The 20,379-nt window shown below is 34.8% G+C and overlaps 1 protein-coding gene across 1 annotated transcript; it reads left to right on the top strand.

Moving 5' to 3' along the window:
- The first annotated feature begins 2,211 nt into the window (after positions 1–2,211).
- On the top strand, positions 2,212–18,517 carry G2E3 (G2/M-phase specific E3 ubiquitin protein ligase). Its single transcript, XM_082484761.1, has 15 exons — positions 2,212–2,263; positions 3,051–3,148; positions 5,148–5,249; positions 5,840–5,964; positions 7,393–7,558; positions 8,262–8,368; positions 9,425–9,541; positions 10,881–11,005; positions 11,104–11,236; positions 11,929–12,054; positions 12,982–13,292; positions 13,943–14,124; positions 14,291–14,463; positions 16,836–17,035; positions 17,706–18,517. The coding sequence occupies exons 1-15, from the start codon at positions 2,227–2,229 to the stop codon at positions 17,936–17,938; spliced, it is 2,235 nt and encodes a 744-aa protein (XP_082340887.1). The 5' UTR covers positions 2,212–2,226; the 3' UTR covers positions 17,939–18,517.
- Positions 18,518–20,379: the final 1,862 nt, after the last annotated feature.

Genomic DNA, 20,379 nt, shown 5'->3' on the forward strand with positions numbered 1-20,379 from the left:
GTGTACCTGAGACCCCCCTCTTGGGGTTGCCTTTTGTTTTATTTTTCCCGTCCTCTGTTTTAAAAACTCTTTAAAATACCTTATGTTCTGGAGCAGTAAAGAGTTACAGAATTTAGCAAAACCTAAATGCCCGCTCTGAGGATTTTTTTAGCCTCTTTAGGCAACGTGGATACATTTTATTTACACTTCGTTTTTTTATAAACACTGCGTGATAGTGTGTTCCTGTCTTGTAAATAGACTGATACGGAATCGCTTTGTTCCCGTAGAAAGCCCGGTAGGACTTAGCATGGGGCCTTAACGGTCGTTCTCGCATATCTTTTAACTTGCAAATTTGAACTCCAGGTTCGCTTCCCTGAAAGAGTTTGAGAAAAGTAGGAGGCATTGGCGGGGGGGGGGCGATTTTTTTTTTTTTTCTCTGTTTTGCTGGAGCCAGGGAAAGGTAGGAAAGTGCTTTTCTTGTTTCCAGCCACGTATGTGCTTTCTCCGCCTGGTTGAGCGTTTTACAATACACATGAGGTGAAAATCTGGTCTTGTGTGGTTATATATCGAATGTTTCTTTGTTGTAGTACCCATGTAGATTCAGGACTGTGAAACTGACAGCGACCGTTTTGGGAAATCTCGAAGAGAAGGGAATGTGTGTGAGCTGCGTGCTTGTCTTTTGCTCCCTCTGTACCCGATTAAGTATATTTCTTTTTTGTAATTTAGAAAGAGGGAAGTGTGTTTCTGGGAAAACTAGAACCTGGAAGCAGTTATTTCATCCGAGTGTCGGTACAGCGTGCGTTCTTAAGTGCCTCTTGACCTAGCTTGGTTGCGGTGTTGTTTATTTTTTGTTTGTTTTCCTTTTAGGCCGTTTTCTGGCAAAGGTCTTTTGTGTACAACTCCTCCGGTTCTCTAAACAAGCGCAGTGGCGTAGATCAGTTGCCTTATGTCTGAGACTTCTGCCTCCTCTTTTTTTTTTCCTCTTTCTCAATACAACTCCTTTCCTAAAAGTCAAGTAAAATGGCTGCAGTACTTTATTTGCAATAGTTTGGATTAGCCTGAGGTTTGTTCCTGAAGCCTGTACCCGGCAGTCATCTAAACTGTAAATACAGAAACTCCGATAGCTCAGAGTCTGTCAGGCTTCTGTTTTGGACGTTGGATTTATTACCGGCTGCCTCTCTGCTCGCTTCGGAGCGTGAAGACAGTTGTCCGCCCTCCTGTGAGGTCAAGCATGGATCTGCCGGCAGTGACCCGTGATTCTTGTCTTGCAAAACTTTTGTAATGCTTTCTTCAGCGTCCTAAGAGAAGGCAAGTCAAAGATCTACAGATATGTTCCTAAAAAGGGTTCTACTTTGCACTACAGAAAGAATAATCATCTTAGTGTTGTGGTGAAGAAACGTATATTTTCTAATTTTTCTCCAAGGTGGGCTGGGAATGCATGGTGTGGCACGCAGTAAAGGCTAGCTCCCGGTATATCCATATTAATGTATCTTGGGGATCTAATTTTTAGGGGCACGGGATGTTTGGAAGAAATGTGGGTTCAGTCAATGTTTCTAAATACATTTCTCTCCACTTCAGAATGTAAAACACATAGTTCTAAATGGTGTAAATTCCCCTGTATGCTTGTCCCTGGTTTGGATTCCTCACCATTTTTTTTTTTCTTTTTTTGGTCTTAGATCAGGATTTCTTTGACTAGGCCAGGATCCTGCACTTTCTCCAAACAACAGAGACTATCTTCATAGTTGTGTCGCTATTCTACCCAGTTAATTTTTTCTTCCAAGTTCCTCACGTTGATACAATCTTTATTTGAGTAGAAGGAGTCACTGCCACTTCCTTGGTTGTCCTTGGATCATTATTTTTAATGTTTAAAATAACTACAAACCCTTCTGTACAATTAAGTCTATACATAATTAGCTGTTGCATTGGAGTTTTTTATGTTCTCTTTTGAAACCAAAATATCTTGATAGTTTGGGGAAATAGTTAAAAGTTGCTGCATGTTTAATTGGTCTGGGAATATTTTTTCTGAACATTTGCATCCTGCTTTCCGAACCCCTATCTCTCACAATAACAGTTAATTATAATGTTCTTTTGTTCTTGATCCCAATTTTACTTAACTGAGTTTGGTTTGGGTGTTTTACGTTTTATTTTATATTTAAAAAAAAGCGGTATATAATGGTCATTGTTAATGCACTAGACATATTTAACACCTCATTTCTTTTTCATGACAGACAGCCAGAAGAACTCAGGATGAGTAAAAACAGTAATTTTGACATTCAAAGTCCACGTAAGTAAAGTTTGTATTAAATAGTTATATTTAATCTGCATATGTATATAGTACCAATCAACCTGCTTTATTTGGGTTCAAAAAACAGGTGGATTTTCAGTAATCAAATTGTGTTAGAACCACTTGACTCAGGGAATGAAAAAGAAATAACTTTTAAGCTGCCTTGTATTTGTTTGCTGTAATTGGAATATTTAAAAATAGTCTTTTCTGCAGATGTTTTAAGAAAGTATCCTTGGGAATTCAGCTGCCAAATCAAACACAGCTGTGTTTGAGATGTCATTCAAGACTTTCTTAGGCTGAAGCAGTACCTCTAGTCTTGTCACTACTATGACTGTTCTTGATGTTAGAATATTATTGCGTATGTATACAAAGAAACAGATAAATTGCTCCATGGATTCTAATATGGTGATGTCTTTATGTACAGTACTAAAACAATTACATGACATATTTCACACGCATCTGGACATTGTTGGTCATTTGATAATTATCTTTAGGTGTTTTGGCTTGTGAATTTAGCTTGGGTGATAGCCCTCTCCTGAATCGGCAGGCAGGTGGAACTGGTGAAGTATTTTGTTTAGCAACTAGAGGAGGAACAAATAGTACCCTCTTCTGTATTTACTATGGAATTCAACATTAAGGATTGTGGTATCTACTTTCCTTTACCCAGTAACCTACTTCAAGATGCATGTGATTAAAAGTGATGAAAGTTACTGTTCTACAGCAGTAACTACACCCATAGTAATTCTAGTACATTCACTGTGATTGTAAATATGATTCTGTATTTTAGTCTGTGTTCTCTGTGGACGGGCAGATGACTGCCCCGAAAAGTATGGGGAAAAAAGGACCTATGTGGCATACAACCTCACTGTTCATTATTACTGTTTGGTAAGTATGGGCTTTTGATCTTGGAGCTTTTCTGTTTTCACTAGAAAAAAAAGTAAATGCAACAAGTATTAAATAGTAACAAACTGTTTTTGTAACAGCTTGAACTGTCAGTTTTAACTTGCAGCCTTGAAGGCTTGTACTTGTCAGGTGCAGCAGATGAAATAAGCACATCCCAACAAGCCTTTATTCAAAGCTAAATTATGTTCATGATCCATTTAGATTAATTACTTAGTTAATTCTCCTAACCTATTGTAGCAATGAAGGTATATGTAAAGGGAAAGGGAACAGATTGCACCTACATATTTGCCTCTATAAGAGAAGTGTTGTTTTAAAATTTGGAAAGTGAAAATTCCACCCCTTGTGGAAAAAGAGGAAAAAAAAGACAACTTTTCTCTACATTTCTCATGTGTTCTTGTTAGACTATGAGTTATTCTCTGACATTACATAGGACACAGAAAAGACTTAAGAAATAGTCGTACTTTTCAGTTTAGTAAGATGTACCCTACTGATCATATATGGCTACAGTATCACTATTTAGTAAAAGCTCATAATTTGAACAAAGCTATGGATAGAAACTACAGTTGAGTATCTTTTGTTATCACACTTAACGCTTTCCAAGATTCATGTTTTTAAAGGTATGCTTAAACTACCTTTCATACTCTAAATTTTTTCAGATCTTTAGAATAATATGACTACTTAAAAAAAAAATGTTGGTTTTATTTATTAATAAATACAGTTTGAAATTTTTTACCAAGTTAAAAAAAACAGTCTCAAGAATATCAGGAACAATTTGGGGGGGGTTGTTTCTTTGGTTTTTGTCTCAACCAGCTTTTTAAAGATTGTGTTGATTGCAGATGGCTTAATAGGTTGGATATTGAATCCTTTAAAGACTAGGCAGAGTGAAGGTTTTCTGAAGTTACATAAAGATACGTTTTGTTTTTCTGAAAGAAATTTTAAGCAGCTGGAAGGAAATTTAGGTCTGTTCATAATAATTTTGTCTCGTACATAAGGCCATGTGAAATAATAGGAAAAAGTCCTTTCCCAATGGCGCAGAACAGCTAGGAAAGAACATGCTTGCAACACTGAGCCTTATGATTTATAAGATATTTTACTGTGGGCTTCCTGCAGTCATCTTTTAGGTTTGGTCCCTGCTTCTTTTTAAAAACAAACAACCAAACCAACCCCCATGATTTTACTTAAATATAGTGAATATTATATAAGAAGAGATTTCCTCTAGAAAGAGGTCAGTTAGTGGTGCAGTTTCATTTTTCTTTGCTAAATGTCTCACATTTGGAAAAAAAATGTTCTTAATTGGTTTTGGTATAAGATTTTACATTTATTGACTAAAATACTGATAAAACTGTAGTTAGAAAACAGTGCGGTGCTGAAATTATAAAATGAGAAGTATGAAATGAGATTGTAAAGAATGTAGGAGGCATCAAGTTGTGAAACTAGTTATGTGAAGTTTGTAATGTGACTGCCTTACTAAGTAACTTTAATCTAAATTATCATCAGGCTTTTCTGACTTGCCTAGTTACTTGATTCTGTTTTAATTCTCATCTAAAGTGAATTACTTTTGCTCTCAGGGTGCACTTCAGTACAGATACTTCCTACTGTGCTTCATTATCTCCACAGCACAATCGTCATTCACATTAACTAAACTAATTTAATTTTACTTCCTCTAAAGCTTTATATGCTTAAAGTAATTGTTTGACAATTATCTGAATAGTCTGTACACTTCAAAAAAGAAGGTTATGCCACCTTAGCCTCTACAGTATTACATAAGACTTTGATGTTATGAAATATTTATTTTCATGTTACTGGTTACTATTCCCTATTGTGTCATATCAAGCAAAAAGAAGTTTTGGATCAGTTTTTTAATCATTAAAATGTTTGTACACAAGCTTTGTTAGACTAGTCTCTCTTACTTTACAAACACAATGCAGGTAATTTTAAATATTTAGGTAGGTGAATGTTTTAAAATAATTTGTTTTCATAGTTGATGTCAAGTGGCATCTGGCAGAGAGGGGAAGAAGATGAAGGTGTATATGGATTCTTAATCACGGATATTAGAAAAGAAGTAAATAGAGCTGCAAAACTGGTAAGAATGAAGTCTTTGGTATTTACAATGAACAAACCCTAGCTTTTAAGTGCACTTAGTATTGCCTGTGGGGTTTGTTTTCATTCTCCAGTGGGCAGTGTGCTGAGCCCATTCAAGCATCTCAATTTTTTTTACATTTAAGTAACAAGTAAATTGGATTCATGGAAACCACAAAGGACAATAAAATCTGCAGAAGTTTGCTAATATTTTTATTTTGTGGGTATGTTGTACGTAAATGAATAAGAACAAATTACACATGCATAATACCTCATGACATTGTGCTGAGCCTTAAGCTGATCTATAATTTTATAGATGCAACTAAACTATAGGTACTGGTAAAATAACTTATATTTTGGCTTATGTGTCAGATGTCAACATGCATATAAAATAATACATAATCAAAGTCTGAAATAACTATATATCTTTACTCTTTGAAATACAGCTAAAACAATAGTCTTGTCACTGTTACAATCTATTGGCCAATATTCTTTCTTACACACTTTATAATTTTTCTATTAGTTTAATTCCTGTAATTTTACTTGGACTTCAGATATTAATATTCTGTTATTTCTAAAATTAATTATTCCTAGAAATGTAATATCTGTAAGAAAAAGGGTGCTTCAATTGGGTGTGTAGCTCCCAAATGCAAACGAAGTTACCATTTTCCTTGTGGGATACAAAAAGAATGTATTTTCCAGTTCATGGAAGACTTCAGGTAAGTTCTGGGGTTCCGTAGCTTTTTCATTTTTGATTCATTGTATTTATACAGGAGGAGGTGATTTGTTTTCTTGGCTTCTCATTGGATAGGCTGTTAATTATAAATGACATCCGGGTTATCTAAGAAAAAAAATACCTGATTTGTGGAAAACATGAAGGCCAAGCAGTTATATTGCATACCTAGTACCTATAAACTAAATTCTCAACACTTTTAAAGATATAATTTAATGTTTCTACAAGTGGTTAAATTGTTTATAAAATTAAGCGTTAAATCCTAAACTCTGAAATAAACTACAGAATGGTTCGGTTTAGTTTTTTGTTGGCCTGCTTCCTGTGCCTTTGTTGAAATGGCAATGGTTTGGCTGCCTACCTCAGCAGTCAAAACAGACTATGCCATTCTGTTGTATTTCAAAGCACAAGGCTTCTAGATCTGCTTATTAGAGACGGACTGCGGGAGAAATGGGCTTAATATCAAATGTCTAAAAAATACTTTATTTTTTTACTATCATCTGTCCAGCATCTTGGGTGTAGTCAAAATACTCCTGAGTGCATTTGATAACAGTTTTATTCTGCCTACAGTAAGCTGAGTGTGTAGGGTGTGTGGATTGAAGTCTGACAGGCACTTTAACTTCTTAAATAAACAACTCATATTAAGTCAAGCACATGTAGAAATAATGCGGTTGCAGAAGGGTTTGTTCTAGAGCTGCATTTCTTGGCTGTCTTATTTTTTTTAAATGTGCTAAATTATAAAATTTAGCACACTACCCAGACTCTGCAGAATCAACATGCAAAGTCAAAATTGCTCTTTTAACATCATGGTAACACTGAAATATAGGCAGAACTTGAGGTTCTGAGGACAGGAAATGCGCTATTTGGACCAAAAAAAGTTGTGAGAGGAAAAAGGGGTATATGATCTCTCTAATTTACAGAGCATCAGTTGGCAACAAGCTTCTTCCTTACTATTGTTCTATTGACTTGCTTTGTTAGATACGTAATTTGTTTACATGTGTGTTGTGGTTTAAACCTGATAGACAGCAGAGCACTACACAGCCTGTTGCTCACCATTCCCAGTGGAATGGGGAGAAGATCAGAAAGTTAAAAGTGAAAAAACTTATGGGTTGAGATAAAGACAGTTTAATAGGTACAGCAACAGCTGCATGTGCAAGCAAAGCAAAATAAGGAATTCATTTACTACTTGCCATTGGCAGGCAGGTGTTCAGCTATTTCCAAGAAAGCAAGGCTTCGTCATGTGTAACAGTTACTCTATCCCAGCCAAAACCAGTACACGTCCGTCTTTTTAGCTTGTTGCACAGCATTTATTCATAAAAAACTGATACAACAGATATAATTTTGCTATCCTCAAATTTTATAAGGACTGTTCTTAAAATGTTGGTTTGATAAGGGAACCTTAAATTATTATTTTTAGATCTTACTGTTGGGAACATAAACCAGTCCAAAAGTTTCTGGATGAAGAATCTAGAGGAACTTCACAGTGTACAATATGCCTGGATTTGATTGAACAGCTTCCCATGTACACTGTATTGAAAAGCCCTTGCTGTAAAAACGCTTGGTTTCATCGAGAATGCTTGCAGGTAACACAGGTTCTCCTTTTCTTTTCTCTTTGCATCTAGGTCACATTTCTGTTGTGTTCAAAAAAAATAATGGAACAGTTGCTTAAAATAGCGTAATATTGCTTAATGCAGGTAGTGGGTATGGAAATAAACTAGGTCTGAAAGACAATGCTAAAATTGTGGGTTTGAGATGGGTCTTACAAGAAAGATTTTATTTTTTTTTTTTACACTATTAATTTTTTGTCCCCACCCCATGTTTCTGCACATGTGATACACTTCATGGCTTTAGTTATTTTTAGGAACTGAAGTCCAACCTAGGTAGTTGCCTTCTTGCAAGCCATTATGTGCAGAATCTAAATGCTAAAAATGTCATCCATCATCTGTTCTCTGCCTGAGTCCAGAGCTGGAAAAAGTTATAAGTTGGTTCTTATAAATACATTCTAGATCTGGAGAGGTTGACTGAAAAGGATCGTGCATTTGTTTAAGAACCTGATTCTAGTATGCAAGCTCTTGTCCTTTAAAGGAAGAGAAGACACTCGCCATTTGCTTCAATGTCAAGTGACATCAGGATTGATGTCAGCTTTAAAATCCATGTCAAGACAGTATCCATGAATGTAATGTTTATAGATATTAAGGCATTATTTATTGGCATCCTAAAGATGGTAGTAATTCAATAATCGGTTTGGTTTTTTGTTGTGTTTTTTTTTTTTTTTTCTTGACGCAGTATCAAGCTTTGAGTGCTGGGATATTTTTCTTTAGGTGCTCAGTATGTAATAACAAGGACAAATTTCAGAAAGAAATGTTGAGAATGGGCATACACATTCCAGAAAAGTAAGTAATTTTGTAAGTAATCACTCCTCTATAAAAACTTTGATAGGGTGTTAAAACCATTTTTTATTTATTCTGTAGAACTGCATTTATTATTATGTGAAACCTCAGTTCTGCCTTCATTGGTAGAATTGTTTGGTTTGGTAAGGAGTAGCCTGTTTCCTTTTAGTTATGCATAAAAATTGTCAAATGCCAATTTAGTTGTTGCAAACATTAAGCAGAAAGCTCTGAAAAGTCACTTTTTTTTAATGCCGTGATTCAACCAGGGACCTATTTAAAAGATCAAAACACTTAAATAATTTTGCGTTAACATAGAGGTTGCTGAGAAGGGTATTTTCTTTGCTCAAGTTTTTAAATTATCTGAATTTCTGTCCAGACAGTATTATAATCAACTGATTGCTCAGCCACACAGCTTCCATCTTCTTGCAAGAGACTGCTAAGGATATGTTTAGTATAACAACTGCTTCTTAATTGTGAGCTGTTTTTCCTAAGTTTCCACCATTTGTTGGGGCTCAAAATAAGACAGGCAGTGATCAGAATGATGATTCTTTGTTAGAAGTATTAGTCTTTAATAACTATTAGTCTCTTCAGAGACATTAATTCTCTCCAGAGACGGAAACTCAAGATTTTGGAGAGGAAGAAGAGTCAAAGTACTTGATGAACTTTGCCGTACTGGCCTGGAAAATTCTGAGTTACTTTTCATGAGACCACTTTCAGTGGTAACTTGAATAGACTGTGCCAAAACAAATACCCATGTCTGCTGTGAGAGAGAAAGGGGAATAATATGAAACAGAGCAAACATGCACTGAGGTCATGCGAAAAATAATAAATACTTTAATCAAATTAACTGTATAGAAGAAAAAGTGTGTGATTTACAGTATTATTCTTGTTCTTAGACTTTTTTTCTTACACCTCTCAGTTCTCTAGGTGTTGCCTAGAACATTACACGATTGAAATATCTTCATGTGATTATTACATACATCTTTTCCGAAGACAGAGTAACGTATTTAAACAATCGGAAATACAGTTGTAGTAACAGATCTTCTGCCTCGTTTATAGGGATGCATCTTGGGAACTTGAAGAGAACGCATATCAAGACCTACTGCAATGTTATCAACACTGTGACATTAAAAAATGTCTCTGCAAGAAAGGAAGAGACTATAATGAACCTGACAGGTATGACACTTTTGCAGGAAGATATAACGTAGGATGGAATAGTTCTTTAGTGGCTTTTTTAATTATTTATTTAAACGCTTTTAATACTTTTCAGCATCAGGTTTTAATGTCAAGACAAGAGAACGTGTCCAAATAAAATGTTTGTCTTACTCCCTGTAATCATAATATTTCAATACTATTTTTTTCTAATTTAATCAAGTTTAAAAAGCCAAGAAAACCAAACCAATTGATTATCAGTTCTTGTCCTTGTTCTCATTTGATACAGAAGTGAAGTAGAATTTGTACATCCACATAACACGTAGAATAGCATGTGCCTAAATTAATGTTATGTATCTTCATTCAAAGCTTAATTTGACAATTTAATAATTGTTAGAATACTTAATACCTTATAAGAAATTCATTACAGTACTACACTTAGCTGAAAATTAACTAGCTGTGTAAAATCAATCTAAAATCAACCTAGCTGCGAGCTATCCCTCTGCATGCACGTCAGCTAGAATATTGCTTATAGCTTAAAGAGAGGCTTGAATTATCATGTAAAAGGCTTTTTTCTGCTCTACCACTTGTTAATCAAAAATTAAGCAAGTTCATTTTCTGCATTCTTTCTTGTTTTATTTGTGTGCTTCTGAAATGTATATCTTCCATTGGCATGAGTAGGCTCAAAGCTGTCAGAGATTCCACTTTGACAACTTGTTTCTGTAGTACTGTGGTAGTTTACTGTCTGTAGATATTAACTTTGCTTTGTACAGATTTGACCAAACATTACTTAGTTAATTCATGTGCACCTCAAGATTTACTTTAAGAGTGGTACTTTAGGCTTCCAGTATTTGAACTATTATCAGTCACATTGTTCCATTTTACGTTTAGGCAAAATTGAAGAAATCTAGACAAAAACCGAACATATTTAAACACTGCCATTGGTGTAGAGTCTTATTCAGAATGTGTAAGCACAATCAGATATGCTCCTTTAAAAAATTTACCATTTGGAAAAGCTGAATGATGAATACCCGTAAAATGCAGAGGATGTTGCTGGCTAGAAAGATTAGAAATTGTTGGCTGCAAGCTATTGACTTCAAGGCAGGGGAGCAAACTAACTCATAGCCCCTTTCAATACAAGGTGTGGTCACATGGGTAGCTTATGTTTTTTATTACTGCAGCTGGAAATTGTGAGTACATCTTGTCTGAAGAAAGTTCCCCTTGATTATACACAGTCCTACCAGATTGATAAAGTTATACTTTGTTAGTTTATTGTCTGGATTATGCTTACTGCTGAATATTCTTTGCTTTAACTACCTTCATTCTTCTGTCTAATTCTAAGTACGTGAGTTTTTAATTTTAGTAAGTGGGAAATAAAGCGTTGTCAGTGTTGTGGTTCCCGTGGAACTCATTTGGCATGTTCATCTATGAAGTCATGGGAGCAAAACTGGGAGTGCATGGAGTGCAGAAGTATCTTAGCAAAATCAGGTAAAGTTAAGGATGTGACAGTGACTTCTTACAGTGTGTTATAATTTATCATTTTATTTTAGAGCTAGCAAATTCACTAATATAATTTAATCATACAGGGAACTATAGCAAACAGAAAAAGCGTTCTTGGGCTACCTCTGAAAAGACAGATGGGACAACTTGTTTGCTGGAAGAGCCATCTCCAAAGTGCCCTCGGCAGTCACCTGGATCTCAACGCAATTTTCTTCTCCAGTGTGTAATTTTCTGTTTTCAAGCAGAGACTAATTTCAACATAAAATAATATTTAAACATGAGCAGTTGATGGCTTATTCCATAGGATAAACTTCTCGCATTAAATTGCAAATTGAATAAAATTGGAGTAAAGTTTAGGGATTGAAGTTTTCTGAGTAAGCCATGAACTCTGTAAATTTGCTATAGTTATTCACATTCAGTGGCATGTAAACCAGTTTTTAGTTTGATAAAATTAGATCCTCGTTAAAAGAATCTTAACAATTTAGAGGTAACTTCGAATGTACAAACAGCAAAATGTAAAGTTAAGGTTGTTTATCAGTATTTTTTCCATGTTAATAGTGTACTAGATATCTAGCTTGGAGATGTTTATGTAAATAATGTTTTCCTCTGCTTGAATAAAAACTTCTCAAGTTTGTAGAAACTACTATTTTAAGGTTTTTAGTTATTGTATCAGTCAGGATTTCCACCTCATGTATGGGATGCAAATAAAAATAGATCCTAAAACCACCACATAATTAAAAAATAATCCTGTATTTTAATTACAGTTCAGGCACCGATAGACTTACTGTAAATGAACATACAAATGAGATTCAGTACTGAAATAGGGGGAAATTATATTGCTCCCTTAAAATAAGAAGTGTTTGTGCATTCTTCAATTGTATCTCTTCTTAAAATACTGTTTTGGCTTATAGATCACCAAAGATAATGTGCCAGAACAACTTGTCACCCTGCTCACACCTAGAACTTCCAGCATCCAACAGAGTGACGATGTCCTTATCTCCACTGATGTCAAACAGGAACTGTTCCCTGAGGAAAAAGTACTTTCTTCTATTTTTTTACGTTGAAGAGTAATCTAGCACATGGCTTTATACCATATTTCCTACAGAACATGGTGTGTGTGTGTGTATGTATATAGTGGCTATATATATTTGTGTGTGTGTATGTAGTCACTGAAAAAATTGAATGAGTACACTGAAGAGCTGAAGTCAACTTGATAAAGGCTCCTGCTGTTTCTAAATGCTAAAGGGGGGTGAGGAGAAAAGAATGATCCCTATTGAGATTTTTTAGGTTAGGTAGTGAGGGAATTAAAATCCAGAAACGCATATTTGTCCTTCACAAAGCAAGGCTAGCTGTTCTTTAGAAAAGGGAATAAAAAGAATCCTGATTACTTTCTTCAAATTAGACATGTCCATTTAGTTGCAAGTTAGAAAACAAGGCAGGAGCCTTATTTAGACTGGTGTCTTGATTTTTTTTTTTTTAAATTAGAACTGCAACATTTCTCCCTGCTCAAATGTATTTTTAATTATAGTGACAAAGATTAAGTATTATTGAATAGTTGACAGTGTATTCTAATTTAGTTGCAAAACATCTCTAACACAAACATGGTAAGCTCTTCAACTTCTCACTTGTTTCACATTTTTCAAATGTAACATGATGGTGTGAGAATTGTTAGGTACTATGTCTGTGTAATTGAATTAAGAAAATAACTGTTCATTCTATGCCAGGTAATTATTTCTACCTCATTTTTTCTAGTTCTTAGACGTACTTTAAAATTTGCCACAACAGAGTTAAAAATTTGAAGAATCTACACCAAATATTTTACTGATATAATTTAGGCAATACCTAAATGTACCAAAGTGTTTAAAGAGGTGTTTTTCTTAAGAGATTTTAAGATGTTTGCTGTATAATTGCTGCTAATTATGAATCATAGATTTAATCTGAAAATACATGCAATTTTCTTGTAGGCATTTAAGACAGCAAAGAAGGGAAGTTTCTAATATACTGAAGGAGTTAAAGCTACAAGTTAATACAAAACCCACAAGGCTTAACATCAATGCAGAAAAGATCTGGAATAGTGCTTTAAAAGGATTTAGGCAGCGCAACTTCAGTCCGACAAACACCATTGAAATAAAGTTCACAAACTGCAGAAATAGATCAAAGACAGAAACTTCTGCTGCATCAAAACACCATTTCTTTCAGTTATTAATGCTTCACCTTCAGAATTCATCATTGTTTGAGGGCTCTTATGCAAAGAACTTGTCCCTTGATTTTCAAGGTAAATGCTTTGTTCAAAAGTACATTAATAACTGTGTAATTTGAAAGGCTTTTAAATATTCAGCCAGTATGATTGCCAGTTCACAGTTATAGTCCTGATGGATAGAAATTGGTTTTTGGAATTTTTTTGCTTTTGAATTCTAAAGGGAAATGGGGTGCAGATTAACAAAACCAAAAAATTTAGTTGGAAAAGTTGATGGCAACCAAGGAAAAAATACAACATATTAATTAATGTACTTTTTCTCTAGAAGTTAATTTCTTTCTTTCTGACTCACTTTCTCTGTTTCTTATTTTCCTTTCCTCAAAAGAACATTTCTAGAATGTTATCTCTGATAGCATGCTGACCCAAAGTTAGGTTCTTTGAGTTCTTATGCTTCAGAGTTAAATGTGCATTGGGTACAAAGTGGAAGAGGAACTTACATCTCCTCCCAAACCTTGATAGTGGCTGAAGAGCTGGAGTAAAAGAATATGGTACTCCTGTATAAAAAAATACCGGTCTTATTGTTTCAACCAACAGGAGATGGCAAACCTCATTAGTTACATCTCCTAAAGTAGGAAGGAATTGCATTATGAGATTTTTCTATAAAAAAATTAAGGATTACAAATGACTTCTATGCATATATAGTAAATATATTTTTATTTCATTTGCAGCTGTAAAAGAGAATCTTTATTTTGAAGCTGGTAGAATGATTGCAGTTTCTTTGGTTCACGGTGGCCCATCTCCTTGTTTCTTTTCCAAAACACTGTTCAATTGTCTCGTCTATGGTCCAGAGAATGTGAAGCCAGCTTTGGAAGATGTTGCTGATGTTGATGTAGCACGAACAATAAAAATGGTAAATAAAACTAAACTTATTGGCAAATTCTTGTTCAAGACTATATTTGGAGATAAATAAGGGCTTATTGCATATAACTTCAGTTCAAATTAAAAAACTTATATTTTTATATATATATACACATGCATGTAGTAAACAAATTCCTAACTTTTATCTTCTGATACAGATAAAATATGCAAATAGTCTGTCCGGCCTACAGTCTGCAATACACGACTGTTACGAATTCCTTGCTGCTGCTGGATGTTTAAGACCTATAACATCTTTGTGTGATAAGAATATGCTGGTGAATGACATATTGATCTATCATGTAATCAAGAGAATTATTTCACCCTTAGAAAGGTTTGTTTTGTTTGAGTTTTCAAGCTTCCTGGATTTTTCCTTCACTGAAATACTAAATAATATGTTACTAAAACTAACTTTCGCATACTCTTACTTACTCTCCATTTAAATCAATGAAATGTACTGTAATTTTCACTGGATTAAGTAGCAACTGTTAACTAGTTAGTTAACTCTGGAAGACTGAAATTATTGCTCTACGTATCTGCTCTGTTCCACTTTTCCTTGACCACATTCCTTTTTCAACCTTATGAAGAGGGCATATTCACAGTTGTAAACTATAGGATGGCAAAGACCTTTGCACTACTAAATTTCTCTAGCTTATGTTCATTTTGAATTCGGAATTGCTCAAATTTAGAATCTTTAAATTTTAGAAGTGTTAAACATATGTTTAGAATTTAAATGAGTTTTCCAGAGTTCTAATTAAGTAGTTCGTGTGTGCCATTAGGAGGCCATTAATGTGCACAAGTGTAAGTTGGCCTACTTAGAATGTAAGTATTGCATTGGTGTTTCTGTGAGGTAGCGATGACTTCCAATAGCTGGGAAAGTTGCAGTCGTTGACTATTTTTTTGGTTGGTCTCTGACCTTACTTCCAATTTGCATTCTTCATCTGCTCTGAAAAAAGGCATTGGATGCTAATTTTTCCAAGTATAGTTGGATTTATACTTAACACATTTATGGTGTTATATTTGACAAATTTGAATCAACTGAATCTCTAAGAGCTATGAAAAACTAATTTTCAATGTGAGGATTTTTTAACAAAGTTGAGCGTAATTAGTCTTTTAGTCAAGGTCCTCTGGCATATTTGACCAATCTGTATCATATTTTAAGACTAGTCAGTTAAAAAGTGAAAGGGTAATAAATAAGTAGCCTGTTTGTTTATGGGAGAATGTGGTTTTATGCATTTCTGGAGATGGGCTTAAAATGTACAAAAGTGAGTACAGCAAGAATTTGCTTGTCAGTATCGAGGACTGAGAGTAAGTAAAGAGTTAGTCCCTTTACCTGTTAACGTTCTATACCATTGACTGTAGACTTTTAACATAATTATTCTGAATTTTACTGATTCAGCCTATCTATCAAAGAAATTATGAGTAAACAACTTAAGTAAAATTTTAATTCTGATTTAATGTTGTTAAACTGTAAAGCCAGTTGCTTGAAATGTTCTTCTTCAGCACAGAGTAACTAGTGAAGTTTTTTCAACCTGCAGAGCTGTTTTATGTTGTGTGTGGTTTTTTGTGTGTTGTGGTTTGTTTGTTTGTTTGTTTTTAAATACTTAATTAAACCACAGACTTGGGTTGGTGCATAGGTTGGAAGGGACTTCTGGAAATCATCTTGTCCACGACCCCGTGCTCGAGCCAGGCCACCTAGAACCAGTTGCCCAGGACCATGTCTAGACAGGTTTTGAATTTCTCCATGGTTGGAGACTCAACAACCCCTCTGGGCAACCTGTGCCTGTGCTCAGTCACCCTCGAAGTAACAAAGTGTTTCCTGATGTTCAGACAGAACACTGTGTTTTCAGTTTGTGCCCATTGCCTCTGGTCCTGTCACAGGGTGCCACTGAAAAGAGCCTGGCTCTGATTTGATGAGTTTGCACAGTCCCTTCAGGTGCTTCTACACATTGAGATTCCACCTAAGCCTTCTCCAGGCTGAACAGTCCCAGCCTTCTCAGCCTTTTCTTACAGGATTATGCTCCAGTCCCTTAGTCATCCTAGCGGCCCTCTGCTGGGCTCTCTCCAGTATGTCTACATCTCATACTGGGGAGCTTAGAACTGGACACAGCACACCCAAGTGTGGCTTTACTGGTGCTGAGCAGAGGGAAAGAATCGCCTCCCTTGACTTGCTGGCACCATGATTCCTAATGCAGCCCCAGATACTGTTAGCTGAATTTGCCACTGGGAGAAATAATAGCATGTAAACATATGCAGACTACAGAAGCCAAGTGAAGGCTATCCTTTAAGATACCTCATTCTGCCTAGGGACAAGGAATTTAAACTGTTTTCTTAAAGGCTGTCTGTAAAAAAAGAAATTCACTATGTTCTTACATAAAATTTTAAAGTAAACCATGCTCATGCAGTCAAGTACCAGGAAATAAAGTTAATTTCTGCGTATCACTGCTGTTTCTTTTATCTGCCCAAAAAGCTCCACAGAAACACTTACATTGTTAAAATGAGAATTAAAAGCATTTTCCAAGATTAACATAAAATGAGGCCACTATGTACACCTTATTGACAAGAGTTGGAGACTGTAGATGGGAAAACTTTTATTATGTCCAGTATTACAGCTTTATAAAATGCAGAGTACAATTAGTTATCTATTGGCTTTCTGATGCATGCTTATTGGTGTGGCTTTTTTTTTTTATTTCTTCCCCCTCCTAGTTTTAGGCAAGGTTTGAAAACTCTTGGTGTGCTAGAGAAAATGCAAATGCATCCGGATGCGTTCTCTAGTATACTGTGCCACAAACCTGAACGACTTTCAGCAGAAACTATTTGTGATCTCTTCACAATCCATTCCTCACCAGATGTAAATAAAGTTGAAGGTGCTGATTTTTGGATTGGTTATTTGCAAGATGTGGAAAGTAAGTAAGTTTGGTGTTTTTTTTTCTTTTCCCCATTCCTTGTTCCGAGTACTTAGCTGCTAGTATACATACAGGGTTTGGTCTTTAGAGTTCAGTAGAGTAAATAAATGAAGGTTTTGAGGTCACTGTCAGTTCTTAATTGTTTCTTCTTTCCCCTCTTCCTTACTAACTATAATTTCTAAAACTGTTGCCCAGTTATAATCAAACTTAAGAGGGGTAAACATCTGAAGGATTAGTACAAGAACTCCTGTGAGTTTTTTGGGGGAGGGCGGATCACAAACAAACAAACAAGCAAAACCTAACAAACCCACCAAAAAAAAACCTTAAAACCCTGAGTGATAGAAAAAAATAACTTAATCACCTCTCTTCAGCTTTTCTGTGAAAATATTAGATAGTGTGTGTCTCAAAAAAAGATAGAAAACGGTGGTTTCTCTTCTTGCAAATGAGTTGTGGGGTTTTTTTTCTATTAACTTAAATCTTTTCAGAACTAATCCAAGTGGGTTTTTCTTGCTAAAACTTTTCTTATTTGGCCATACAACTGCGTATTCATTTAGCATATTGATCTGGGGTTTCCTGATTTCAGGGTTTTTTTCCTCTAACAGTTAACATGCAGGATGATGTTTATGGGTAATAGTCAATAATTGATACCATCCAATCCTATTTTTTTTAGGTGGTGAGTCAGTAGTGACATTGGAGGATATTCTGCTCTTTGTAACAGGCTCTTCTTCTATACCACCCATTGGTTTTGATCCTGAACCTACTATTAAATTTTTGCATATAAGGTATCCCATTGGAAACAGACTCCTTAATTGCTTAGAGCTCCCTATAACAAAGACATATGAGCAGTTTAAAAATAAAATGGAGTTCACCATCAGAAACACACTAAGAGTTGAAAGAGAATAAATATTTTTGCTACTAAACTGGATGTTGGAAACTTCAGTTTTCTGCAGAAATGTCTGCTTGCACATTGCTACTGTATTTTTAGACAGCATGCTCTCGGCCTTTTCCCTCCAAAGATATGCTAAGAGTAGTAATCTTGTGAGAAGAAAAATGAAAAATGAAAATACACTTTATCTGTTGAATCACGTTCCTGTTTGAAGTTCGCTTTAACAATCAGCAGTTTCCTACAGAAGTACTGTAAATGTCTACTTTTGCTGTAGACAGGTATGCAATGTTACCGAACGTTAACATTCTAGCTATTTCCCACAGGTAAGTATGTTGATGGTATTACATACTTCAGTAACTTATTTATCAAAGTCAAATCAGCTACATCTTGAAGATAACTGCTGTAAAGCTTTGTCTCAAGTTAAACTGATGCAGTTCTTCAGTTGTTGCATGTATATTTTCTTCAGTAATTGTTTTTGTCTTGATGATTCATACAAACCTATGAAAGTTAAGAAACTTGGGAGTTTTAAGGTCATTGTGGTTTGTGCATTAAAATATAATTAAGGTCTGGAGAAAACCTAGGCAAAATAATAAGGTGCAAGAAACAAAATCTGGTTGAATTTGAGTTTCTGTTGTTGAACAAAATCTTTGACATTTGCACATGTTTCTGCATTCTACTGTTATATGTTAGGTTTTAATTATACATATAGCCAAAACAGTAAAAACTAGAAGCACATTTTGAATATGCAATAATAAGTGGTCTTTCAAAATGAAATATAAAGGTTAGATTTAATGTTGTTGAGTATGAAAGCGTAAGAATTTGTTGCTCTTTAGAACATGTTACTTTGTCTCCCATGGAAGTCAGTATTTTCATAGGAATATGCACTAAAACTATTTGTTAAACTAAAGGCAGTCTACCATCAACTTGTCCGTGCCTGACATGTTTCTAGCTTTTAGTCTAAACTCTTCCTGTTCAATGGTAGGTGCATTCTGAGCAACTTCAGCTGTATGAAATATATTTCAATTCTGCGGTATTTGTATAAATACCATTAAGCCATAAAAGATAAGTAGTGAAATTCCTACATGGTAACACTTTAATGTTACTAATGCTAAAACTATGAAACTAACAGGGCATCTAAGTACAGGTTTTTTCAAAATTTGAAATTACTTTCCCCCCCCAACAGTTTGACCACCTATACTATGTCCCAAATATAGGTTGTGCTATAGATATATGTAGATATATGTATCTATATATATACACACATTCTTCAAATTACTGAAAAGTAATTGTACTTTTTATTAATAGAACTTGAAAATACAAGCAGGATTGCTTTACCTTTGAATGCCTTGGCAAGAAAGTAAATTATAAATGGTAGGTGCTTCAAAAAAAAAAAACACAATAGTCCAAACCAATCTGGTTTCAAGTTCTGGTTTATGGTTCATTGCAAGTATTCCTGTAATTAACAAATTGTATTGTTAAATGCTAATTACACAGCAGTGTATTGCAACTCAAGAACCGTGGAAGTGGCAGTCAAGACTCCCTAAATTTGAGACTATGCTTATAAAGGGTTAAAGACATAGAGGCAGATGGGTATTTAAATTACATAGTTAATTTAACAATATGCAGGTATTTTGAATCTTTCTTAAACTGCTACAGCTTAGAGGTGCTAATCTTTTTTTATACAGACCTATTTCCATCACTGGGTAACAAAAGCGTGCATGTCACTTGTTTTTAATTATTTTTAATTATTATTTCAAAGTCTTTAAGTAAATTATTGCAAGGCTTATATCAGGCATTTCTCACTACTTTTCATATAGCTAAAACAATCTAATCTCATAAAAGTTCTGTCATTAGAAATTTAAGAATATTTGAAATTAAGGCAGGGCTAGTGGTGTTTTTCTGGTTCTGGGCCAAAAGCATATTAAAGTCCCCTTTAAAACAAATGTATGAGCTCTTGGAGAATGTCATTTGACTTGCCTATATACTAAGCATTTTCTCATTCTCTTGTTTGTTTTTTGTTTTTTTTTTTTTTTTTTTTCCCCCTCCAATAATATTCCATGTTTGTCGTCTTTGCATAATTTTTTAATGTCATACTGCCAATAACGTTTTTGTATTCTTACCCTTCAGAATGGTCTGTTACCATTATAAGGAAGATTGTTTGCAAATTTATTTGCATAATAAGGATTCATGTTGTATGTTCATATTTGTAAAATATAGCAATGCATTCTCCTGCAGATAGAGTATTATAAGAATGAGTAGTGTACCCAGTGCAGTATTCCTTTTTCTTGACTAGTTAGAGATAAATGTCTTCTGTAATATTATGTTATTTTTCTGTATAGGAAATAAAGAACTTATGGAAGTAGCAAGCAGAGTGTAGATAATTTTAAAGGACAATTCTTAGACTTTTGGTACCTGCAGTGGCAAGGGGAATGGTTTAGAACTTGAAACTAAATAGACT

Source organism: Vanellus vanellus (assembly GCF_965231255.1).
Source record: "Vanellus vanellus genome assembly, chromosome: 6".
In the NCBI taxonomy this organism is placed as follows: Eukaryota; Metazoa; Chordata; class Aves; order Charadriiformes; family Charadriidae; genus Vanellus; species Vanellus vanellus.